Source organism: Glycine max, chromosome 1 (genome assembly GCF_000004515.6).
Source record: "Glycine max cultivar Williams 82 chromosome 1, Glycine_max_v4.0, whole genome shotgun sequence".
Classification (NCBI taxonomy): domain Eukaryota; kingdom Viridiplantae; phylum Streptophyta; class Magnoliopsida; order Fabales; family Fabaceae; genus Glycine; species Glycine max.
Window position 1 is genome coordinate 6,434,051 of NC_016088.4, and position 12,335 is coordinate 6,446,385.

Consider the following 12,335-nt stretch of genomic DNA (forward strand, 5'->3'; position numbering starts at 1 on the left):
TGTCAGTTATTGAATTAAATTAGTTTCCATTTCATCTATTGATAATATAAGTGATAGAGAGAGAGCGAGAGCGATAGAGAAAGGGGGGAGGGAGTGGACCACCGTGACCAGAGGGAGAGGTAGACATAGAGAAGAGGTGAGAACGAGAGTGGATCCCAGACAGAGCTACGTCGATACTAGGTTTGGACAACATCAAAGGTATCATCATGCAAACTCGAGGGAGAGAGATGATATCACAACTTTTTATTTCACGAGGTTCCCCGAACATACAACGGAGAAGGATCTTTGGGCCCAGTTCAAAAAATGGGGGGATGTGAGGGAGGTCTTCATCTCCAAACATAGGAACAAAGGTGGCAGAAGGTACGGTTTCGTAAGGTTCAAAGGGGTGTCCGACGAGCACATATTAGAAAGACTGCTCGACAACATCATAGTTGGAGAACTCAAGATGTACGTGAATGTCCCAAAATACGGGAGAGGAAAGGCAAGGTCTGAAGAGCACAAAGTCAAACCCAGGACCCAGGCAGATGGCGATAACAAAGAAGTGGAAGCACCTAGACAAATGGCAACGCACTGCAAGGCAACTTCCATGTCATACGTGAAAGTGGTGGCAACTGCCAAAACGAACGTCGGACAACAGAGCCACCCACAGCCTAGAACTTTCAAACCTGATGGATCATACTCATCGATCCAGCTTGAGATCCCGGCGGGGGAGAGGAAATGGTACACTGATATATGGGTGGGCCGGCTAAAGAAATCGGGGATATTCGAAAGGGTCGAGGACGAACTCCCTTGGGAGATAGGAACAAATGTGGTGCCGAAATACATTGGGGATGATATGATACTCCTCCTAGGTCTCTCAGATACCAAAGCGGAAGAGCTCATCATCAAAGAAATCAGACATGGCACATCCCCGTTTCATTCGTTAGAGAAATGGAATCCGACGATGAGACCGGGACACAGATTGGTATGGGCTCAGTGTTGGAGCATCCCTTTAGAAGCGTGGGATATTGGACAAATTCGTAAAATCGTGGCAGCAATAGGGGACTTGGTAGAGGTGGATGACGACTCGAAGAGCTGCGAAGGCTAGATAGGGCCAGGGTTCTCATCAGAACTCCATGGAGACCTATATTCCAACACACGGTCGAAGTTCACATCAGTAGGGAGATCCACAAAGTGCACATTGTTGAAGAAACTTGGAGCGAAGCCGAAAAGCACAGTCACCATTGTCAGAGTGCCATCGGGTCGTCGGAAAAGATCGATTCTGATGACAACAATAGTGGAACATCGAAGTCAAAGAGGATTGAAGCTCTTGATCTCCACCACTCGCCCAGTAACTACGTCGACGAACGTATCGACGACATCGAGACCCAGCAGCACGCGTCATTATCTAACGGTCCACGAGACATAGTGGACTCAACGGGTAACGACCGCGGTAGCTGGGCACATTGCCCCAAAGACGAAACACGCACGCCAGATGCGGAAATGGGAAAAGCGACAAACCCCGTGTCGCAGCCCATGCTAGACCCAGAGGTACATTTTGGTGAAGAAGAAATGCGTAAAGCACTAAAACAAAAAAGTCAAGGGAGTAATGGCACGACACCCATAGTACGTGGGTGCTCTAAAAGGGAAGGTGGTGCTGACCCTGCCCACGGTCAAAGTGGAGCTGACCATGAATGCCTCAACGGGTCACAAATGTCAATTAATGAGACACGTGATATGGCAGCGGTTGCAAATGGGCCCATCATTAATTTGGGCCTTACTAACCACACCACCCCTATTGTATCACAAAATAATTGCAACAACCCACAATTTCACAAAGTGGATAATGGAAGCACATGGAAGGTGTATTCAAGGAACATGGGGTGTAGAAAGCAGGAGGCCCATATAAATGGAAATGGAAAACTAATGGGAGCAATTACAAATTCAAATAACCAGCTGCAGGCCTTTGTGGAAAAGGATACAACAACCATAGGCTTTGAAGGACACAACTCTCCCATGTACAGAGCAACCTTGCAACATGGAATACAAAATAAAAATGTGGAGACATCACCAAACACTGATGGAGTCAGCACAAACCAGCTAAAGGAGGCAACATCTCAATGGGAGTTGGCAAAAGATATGGGGGTGACATGTCACACAGATCAAGCTATAGTCATTGATAAAATCAGAACAATGGAGAACAGTGACAGGAAGGAGGCAGAGGCACTGGAAAATAGGAATATTCTCTCATGAATATCGTATCCTATAATGTAAGAGGGCTAGAGAGGGGGGTGAAGTGGGCAGCAATCAAGAGGTTGGTCAAGAAACACCAACTAGATATGCTATGCATTCAGGAAACTAAAAAGGAGCAAATAGACAAGACCATGTGTCAGGCTCTATGGGGAGATTCGGAAGTTAGCTGGGATATACAGCCTGCAACAAATACAACTGGAGATTACTGTGCCTAGGGAATGAACAAGCTTTTAAAGTAGAACGGAGGGGGGTGAAGTGGGCAGCAATCAAGAGGTTGGTCAAGAAACACCAACTAGATATGCTATGCATTCAGGAAACTAAAAAAGAGCAAATAGACAAGAACATGTGTCAGGCTCTATGGGGAGATTCGGAAGTTAGCTGGGATATACAGCCTGCAACAAATACAGCTGGAGGATTACTGTGCCTAGGGAATGAACAAGCTTTTAAAGTAGAACGGAGGGTAAATGAAAGAGGTTTCATTCTATTGGAAGGAACGTGGATCCATGAGACTCAGACAATTTTTATAGTCAATATATATGCTCCATGTGATATCCAAAGTAAGCGTGCTTTATGGGACTCTGTCAGGCAGCTGAAAAATCTAAGTCCCGATGGCCTTTGGTGTTTATTAGGAGATTTCAACAACATTAGACATCCATTTGAAAGAGTGGGTGTGTCTCAAAGGGGGGAGGATGTCAACACTATCAATGAGTTCAATGACTGGATAACTGACATAGAAGTAGAAGAGATACCAAGTGTGGGAAGAAAACTCACGTGGTTCAGACCAAATGGGGCTGCCAAGAGTAAATTAGACAGATTCTTTGTTTCTCACGAGTGGCTCAATAAATGGCCCGGATGCACCCAATTCATCTTGGATAGAAACTTTTCAGATCATTGTCCCATCCTGCTTAGATCCAAAAATATTGATTGGGGGCCAAAACCTTTTAGGGTTCTTGACTGCTGGTTGAAAGACAAGTCATTTGAGAATATAGTTAACAAGTGCTGGACAAACACACAACCAAAGGGCTAGGGGGGTTTTACACTCAAAGAAAAAATCAAAAAACTTAAGGAGAGAATGAAGTTATGGACCAGGGAGCAGTTTGGAGATACACTCAAGAAGGTACAAAGGATTGAGGCGATCTAAACAAGTTGGAAGACGCAAGCACTAATAGACAGGTGTCCTCCCAAGAATTGGCAACCCGCAAAAAGCTACATGAATAGTTATGGTCAGCAGCCCAATCACATGAGTCCTTATTGAGACAGAAGGCGAGAGCAAGATGGATTAGAGAAGGGGATTGCAATTCACGCTATTTCCACTTGTTGATGAATTCTAATCGCAAAAATAATGCAGTCAAAGGAGTATCTATTGAGGGTTCATAGGTAGAAGATCCGATAAGAGTGAAAGAGGAAGTCCGTAGGTTCTTCATGAACAGATTCAGTGAACCTGAGCAGGGCAGACTAGATCTTAATGGAATCAGATTTCATGGTATTGGACAGCAACAAAACGACATGTTGGTGGGGAGTTTCCATGAGGATGAAATAAGGGCGGTTGTATGGGATTGTGGAAGTGAGGAAAGCCCAGGACCGGATGGATTAAACTTCGAATTCATTAAACAGTTTTGGAAGTTACTAAAGCCAGATATCAGCCGGTTCCTTGATGAATTCCATGCCAATAGGATTTTCCCAAAGGGCAGCAATGCATCCTTTATTGCCCTGATCCCCAAGGTGAAAGATCCACAAAACCTTAATGAATACAAACCTATTTCATTAATAGGTTGTGTGTATAAGATTATGGCCAAGCTTCTAGCAAATAGATTGAAGAAGGTAATGCCAGAGATAATAGATGCAAGACAGTCCACATTCATAGGTGGAAGACACTTACTACATAGTGTATTGATAGCTAATGAAGCGGTGGAGGAAGCAAAGAGGTGCCATAAGCAATTCTTGGTGTTCAAAGTAGACTATGAAAGAGCATACGACTCTGTCTCGTGGAATTTCCTATCATACATGATGAGGAGATTGGGCTTCTGCCCCAAGTGGATTTGTTGGATTGAGGGTTGTCTTAGCTCAACCTCAGTTTCTATATTGGTAAATGGTAGCCCCACAAACGAATTCATTCCACAAAGAGGCCTTAGACAAGGCAACCCCCTAGCACCTCTACTGTTCAATATTGTTGCAGAAGGCCTAACCAGTTTGATGAGAGAAGCATTGGATAAGAGTTTGTTTAGCAATTTCCTAGTGGGGGAAAACAATGAGGCAGTCAACATCTTACAATACGCTGATGACACCATATTTTTTGGAGAAGCTACAATGCATAATGTGAAGACAATTAAGACCATGTTGAGGAGTTTTGAACTTGCATCAGGCTTAAAGATCAATTTCGTAAAAAGTTGTTTTGGGGCAATCAGGAAATCGGATCGATGGAGGAAATAGGCTGTTGAATATCTCAATTGCAGCATGTTGTCCATGCCATTCATGTATTTGGGCATCCCCATCAGGAAAAACCCAAGATGTAGCGAGTTATGGGATCCAATAATTAGAAAATGCGAGAGAAATTAGTCAGATGGAAACAAAGACACATATCCTTTGGGGGGAGAGTGACACTTATTAATGTAGTCCTAACATCAATTCCCATTTACTTTTTCTCATTTTTCAGGGTACCCACAAAAATAGTTGATAAATTGGAAAGCATTCAACATAAATTTCTATGGGACGGTGGAACGGAGCAAAGGAAGATTGCATGAGTCAAGTGGAAAACAATGTATCTACCAAATGACAAAGGGGGCCTCTATATAAAAGATCTCAAGACCTTTAACACCGCATTGCTAGGGAAATGGCGATGGGACCTTTTTCAACAGCATGGGGAACTGTGGGCCAGGATACTAGACTTTAAATATGGTGGATGAAGAACCCTAGAAGAAGGAAGAAGAGGTAGTAACGAATCCCCAAGGTGGAAGGACCTACTGATAACTCACCAACAGCAGCTGAACAATGTACTTAAAAAGGAAACAACATGGAGGGTGGGACGTGGTGACAAGATTAGGTTTTGGGAGGACTGCTGGATAGGCACTGATATACCATTAATGGTAAAATATCCTAGATTGTATCAAATTTCATGCCAACAACAGCAAATCATTGTGCAGATGGAGAGCAACACAAGTGCAGAATGGGAATGACAGTTCAACTGGAGGAGACCTTTATTCGACAGTGAAGTTGCAATGGCTGATGGCTTTCTAGGGGAGATAGCACGGACAACAATCCACCCACATAGAGCAGATAATTGGGTTTGGAAATCTTACCCAAGTGGACACTACTCAACAAAAAGCACGTATGATCTGCTATGTGGAGAATCACTGGGGGAAAATCAGGATGTTGTTTTTAAGGAGCTATGGAAACTCATAATCCCAGCAAAATCATCAGTATTTGCATGGAGGCTGATCAGAGATAGATTACCAACAAAGCTAAACCTGAGAAGGAAGCAAGTGGTGGTAAATGACACGTTGTGCCCATTCTGCAATAATAATGAGGAGGATGCAACCCACCTATTCTTTAATTGTAGCAAAACCCTACCTTTATGGTGGGAGTCATTGTCCTGGATTAACATGGTGACCGCACTCCCGCAAAATCTTAGGGATCATTTTTTGCAGCATGGAAATGGGAATGTTGGTGGAATAAAATCCACAAGATGGAAATGCTAGTGGGTTGCTTTAACATGGACCATATGACAGCAAAGAAATAGGATAATTTTCCAAAATGTAACCTTCAATGGAAGCAAAGTGTTGGATGATGCAATACTCCTAATTTGAACATGACTCAAATCTATGGAAAAAGATTTTACACTACACTTTAACCAATGGTCCACTAATCTAAGAGCAGGTTTTTGTATTTAGGATGGGATAGTAGGTGCTGGACATTTGTAATATGTTATTGTGAAACTAGCGTGGTTCCTTGTAACAAACAAAGGAACCAGCTGGCTACATAATCCTCATTATGTATCTTTAGTACCACTGGTACTCCTCATATATATAAAATATCTATTTTTGCTGAGCAAGAAAAAAAAAGTTGTTGAATTAGAAAGGGAAAAATAAAATATAAATGAAACCATATCAGGGTTAAGAGTAATAAGAGCTTTGAAAGCTCCATTGTTTCCTCCACATTTTGCTGCGAGACGTAAAGAGGAAGACAGAAAAAGAACCACTGCTATTGAAGCAAACACGTAAAGGAATTGACTAATATGTATCTGACACACATCAAACCCTTTGTGTAACACGTTTTCATGTCAAAACATACGTGGAAACAACAGATTTGAAGATAATAATAGGAATTGCATGTTCAGCAGTGTTTCTTTGCTGAACAAAGGCACTAGCATACATCATTAGCACATAGGATATGGAATTCATGAACTTCAGGAATGCAAGAAAAGCATCATGTCATCAAATGAGCACGCTTGAACAAAATTACTTTCAATTAAGTTAATGCTCTTACAGATCAGAAAGAAAAACACAATGAAGAGCATAAAGAGCAATGTATCATCGAAAAGTTACCAATACAATGGGGAAATAATTGCATGGTCACATAAGTCATATGATTCCTATATACAAACCAAGCACATAAAAGCATTAAACATTGCTTCCATCCTGTTGTATCTTGTGTATATTAGCTAATGAGATAGCTTGTAAAAGAGAATAATAACTATAGCAAAAACAAGAGCTCCAATCACAGATGCAACGATCCATTTGTTTCTAGTTATTCTCCGTGACATGGTAGTTAAAACCTTCTTACTCTTGTCAATAGCATCATCTATCCCATGAAGCTGCAAGGCATAGAAAAATGACCATCAACATCAACCAACAATCATCACAAGTTCTATATTGTACTTGTTAATTTGAAGAAGGCTTCACAATATTATTCCCGAGGAAGAAGTATCATGATTGGTTTTTAATACTTTTCCTTAGAAAATAAGATCATCACGTGATTCTTTCCTAGTGAATGTATAAAGGACTAAAACTACCTAAAGTTAACATAATAAGAACTCAATTTTAAAAAATAGCATTCACATATCAACATACCCTTTTATGAGAGTTCAGTAGAGTCTCTCTCTGACTGTGCAAATCTTGGATGATGTTGATTCCAAGTTCTTCAGTCTCCAGCAAGGTTCTGTGGCTGTCCCTAATCCTCTCACTCGACTGGTTTAATCTCTCCACGGACATAGTTAATCGTTCTCTCTGATCAGCAGAAGCCTGCAATATTATCCATATTTTCCCAACAAACAATAGATTAACATCAGATCTGCTGCACTACTCTGGTTACAAGTGTAACAAGCTTCAAAAACCAACTAATTTCAAAATTCAGAAAACAAAAAATGTGGGAATATGCCTAACAGCACTGGATATGCATTGAAACTGCACTACTTCAGTTACAAGTGCAATCAATTTCAAAAACCTATAGTAATTTAAAAGTTTAAAAAACTATATTGGGATAGTCTAAACAGAGCCCAAGATATGCATATGCACACGTTTGCATAGCAATAAACAATCAGTCATATTCTCATCACAGGCATAACACTCTCAATTGTCATAGTAATATGCCATCCTTAATAATAATAATAGTCATAATTCACAGGCTATTAAAACAATGCAAACCACAACCATTCTACAATAGATACTCCTGTAATATAGCCTTCAATAAAATAGGGCATAGTAATTGATCAAACTCATATTCAGTCACAGCTATTTCTTTAAAGTTAGAACATCAATGGTGTCCAGGAACTAAAACCATAAATTCTACAACAGAATTCGGGATTAAAAGAGGCTAAAGATATCAACATTAAATACCCTAACATGATGTACTAACAAAAAACCAACAGTGAAAATGCCAGTCAGACTGGCATGTTTCGAAAATGCCATTTTGACATGAGTCCAACGTGGCATGCCACATGGACTGCCTATCCAATAAAAAAATAAAAAATGTATAAAGTGACACTACTGCTAGTGAAAACAAGGAAATAAAAAAAAATAGATAACATGACAGTTTTTTTTCATTTCCTTGTTTCCACCAGTGGCAGTGCCACTTTATACATTTGTTATTTTTTATTGTTATACGTTTGTTATTTTTTATTGGAAAAATAGTCCATGTAGCACATGGACTCATCGGTCAGAATGGCATTTTCAGAACACACTAGTCTAACTGGCAAATCCAACGTGGCACATCACATGGACTACCAGTCCAATCCTTAAAAAATATATAACCATTGCAATGGCACTGAAATCGCTACTTTGACTGGCGAGTTGACCTGATCAACGGTCAAAACACCCCCAATTTGGTAAAATATTTCAAAACAGATCTTTCTGGTAAATAGTTTATAAAAATGCCCTACCTTGGTCAATCATACTTCAATCAATCAAAAGATCACTTTTCGAAGAGCCTTAATGGTAGTTACTATCATGAACCAACTATCCCAAAAGCTTAAGCTACTAGGTTAAGACACATGAATGATGATGTTATAATATATTCCTAACATGTCTCTTCGTGCAAGAGCCTTTTGGGCTTAAAGTGTAGACAGTGCATAGGTCTCTCATGTTGTAATTACGGAAACATTCAGTCAATTGAAAGTGTTGAAACTAAAGAATGATGTGTTTATTTCAAGATAATAGTTTTATACTTATATACAAGGCTGAGAGAATCAATCTCATAAATATAGGAATTAGAATCAATCTATCTATAGAAATCATGGAAAGAAAGCAAAATTTCCCTAATTAATGGACAACATTTTCCTAATTACACCAAATATCTCAACAATATTTCCCGCAATATCTTAATATAACAGAGGGGAGTTAAAATGCTGCAAGATGTTGGAAAGTTGACACAACATGGAAGATGATTCATTGGCAAGAATAATAGTGAAATTAAAGTAGAATTCTGAATTTTAGGGAGCTTGACAATAAAGTAGTGATGGGAAGACCATAGAGGATGGGACTTCTCTAATACCATGTTGAAATTAAAGGATGATATATTTATTTCATGATTACAATACTATATTTATATACAAGACTAAGAGAATCAAGCCCATAGATCAAGGGATTAGAATCAAGGATAAGAATTAATCTACCAATAGAAATAATGGAAAGATAGTAGAAATTCCCTAATCACATTAATTGACAAAATTTCCCTAATTATATCAAATATCTCAACAATATTTCCTTCAATATCTCAACAAAAAGATTGCTATTTGAAAAGCCTTAATGGTAGCTACTATCATGAAACAACTATTTCAAAAGCTTAAGTTGCTAGGTGAAGACACATCAATGGTTTTATATATTTCTAACATGTCCCCTCACACAAGACCCCTTTGGGCATGAAGCAAAGATAATGCACAAGTCCACCTTCGCATGCTGAAATTAAACTTTTGTTAACAAACTCTAGACCACTTGGTCATAAAAGCTTTGATACCATGTCATGGACTAACTATCCCAAAAGTTTAAGTTATTGAGTGAAGATACAAGAAAGGTTATATATTATTATTATAATTCTAAATTTGCTTCGATTAACAGGTCAAGATATATTCATTGGTGATCCAAAGAGAAGAAAACATATTTCGTATTTGGAGCTCTCTAAGACTCTAACTAATAAAGTCCCAAACTATTTTTTAAGAAAAGGATGTTATCAAGTAATACAATCCAGGGTTCCAAATATACCAAATGTGTATCTGTCATTCCAGTCTCCAACAATTCTTCACGGGCAGCCTCATCAGCATTAGGTGATGTTAGCCTTTTAAATTCCTTTTTCAAATTGGTTAGATCAGATTTGTATTCCCTCAACTTTGCAAGAAGCATTGCTTTCACACTTGGCTGTAAACTTCTCGCTTCAAGGTCCATTTTCCGAATCTGAAGAGAGAGAAGAGTGATATAAGAAATGAACAGAAGATAAAACCTACAAAAACAAAGCACGGACATGTAAGAACATTCATCCTAGTACCAGAACATCAGCATCATCTAGCCCCGCTTTGATCTCAGACAACTTCTGCGGCTTCTGTTCTGAAAACAGTGTTGTTTTAAAAAGATCAGTAAACAAGATTTAACATAAAAGTAAATGATAAGCCATCATACATCTTCATATCACAGAAGCATGCTCAATATGACACCCAACACACAGCAAAGTGAATTAAATCCTCCACCTCCTCCAGAAATTGTCTAAGATTTCACTTTTAAAGAGTAAACACTATAAACAAAAGAGACACACAAACAAATCGATGTTGCCAGCCTGGGATCACCATATTCAACAGCAGCAACCGGCGAAGAACATCAGAGAAACCCAAGAACATGACTAGCCCCAATAATATAATTCACAAAACTGATCAATAAGATAGGATAGTTCATCAAATCATATAGATAGATACATAAAGCAGTAGCACAAAATCATTGAATAACACAAAATAATGACTTTTAGTTGCTTTGACCACATCTTGACATTGAAATAATTTCTATTACTACAAATTTTGGATGATAACAATCCCTATACTCTTGCTCGTAGGCAATTTAGCACAATCCAAAGGACAATTAGGAAGAAGAGTGAAGGTATAAGAAGCCCCATTTCCCAATAGGCAATAACAAACTCTAGAGACAGACATGCATGCCATGACGAGTTCCGTACAAATTAGAGCAAAAAAAACACAAAGGGCAGTCCAAGACATCAAAACACAACATAGAAAAACAGGTAAACGACAAAAGGGGTGAATCAAACGACAATAAAGTTTGGATTTTTAAGGTACCTTGGTCAGAAACAAGAGAGGCAGAACTGCATTTGCGAGAGAGATTAGCAGAGAGTTCACAGTACTGGCGCTCGTACCCTTCGAAGACCTCACTCATCTTCTCACACCCTTTTGAAAAAAGAGCAAAAAAAATGAAAATTGGAAATGGGAAATTGGAAATAATAGAACCCCATCAGTGCAAGGTGATGGATGATTCGATTTTACCTTAGTTTGAATGGAAAAAGGGTGTGAGGGATCTGAACAAGATTGAGATTTTGGGTGTGTTGGTGTTAAGAGTGAAAAATGGAGTTGGAAAATATGAGGATGGGAAGGAAGCAAGTTTCCTTTTGCACCGTAGGAACTGTAATTTCACCAACCGCGGGGAAGGAGCCTGCGGTTCGGACACTTTGATCTGCTATGTCGTTAGTTGATGGTTGCCGGTTTTATTAGATTGTACAAGTCAACAGTCAAATTTTTGTTTTTACCATACCATTCGATAGTCAAACAAAATTCACCTTCTTCCAAGTTCGAAATTCTTTTGCCAAATTTTGATGACTTGTTCTTAGCTGAGGTAAATTGATATTACTTTTAGGCAAATTCTAGGATGAAGAAGTACAACAAATACTAGTTCGTGGATGAATCCTTACTAATTTTTTCAACCGTGCGATACACAAAACATTTTAATTATTATATTCTTTAAGGTAATTTGTTATTTAATGTTTTATCTTATTAAACAAATTCACATTTTAATTATTCATATTCTTTTTTAAGGTAATTTGTAATAAATTTAAAAATTCACCAAACTAATTATTTCAATTTTTCATGTTTATTTTAAATTTAAAATTAACAATTTTTATTTTAGTCTATATTTTTTTTGTTTTCATCCGATAAAAAATTGAAATTTTGTTTGTGATTCCTACTTATTATGTGACACTTTTAGCAATGTGTTTTGTGGAACATCAAGTGACTATTCCAGGTAATATGGTAGTGTCTTGATCCAACATATAATATGTTATCTGATTTTGGCAAGTGTATCCACTTTATCACAAGTAGTAAAGATTAAAACAGAAAACTGAGTATCGAGTTCAGAGGAACTTTGTTTGTATTTACGTTGGTAAATACTCAATTTGTAAGCAATATAAGAGGGAGTAGAATAGAAATAAAGAGAAGGAAAGAAATTAAATTTAAAAAGACAATAATAATAAAATAAACAAGAAGAGAACAAAGATGATATCAGAATGCAATTATGTTAGGGTCTAGCATGTCTAACTACCCTTGATGCAATATTAATATTTTTCTCTATTCAATGTTTTTCCAATTTTCACCCACATCTACTAATATGCTCCCCCTATCCCTCACG

At 38.5% G+C, this 12,335-nt stretch overlaps 1 protein-coding gene across 1 annotated transcript; it reads right to left on the reverse strand.

The window, feature by feature from the left end:
- Positions 1 to 6,870: 6,870 nt before the first annotated feature.
- Positions 6,871 to 11,274, reverse strand: LOC100500007 (uncharacterized). Its single transcript, NM_001248595.1, is given in 6 exon segments — positions 6,871 to 7,042; positions 7,299 to 7,469; positions 9,924 to 10,112; positions 10,204 to 10,262; positions 10,997 to 11,104; positions 11,201 to 11,274. Coding segments are annotated over 5 exon segments (669 nt in total). The 5' UTR covers positions 11,094 to 11,104; positions 11,201 to 11,274; the 3' UTR covers positions 6,871 to 6,889.
- Positions 11,275 to 12,335: the final 1,061 nt, after the last annotated feature.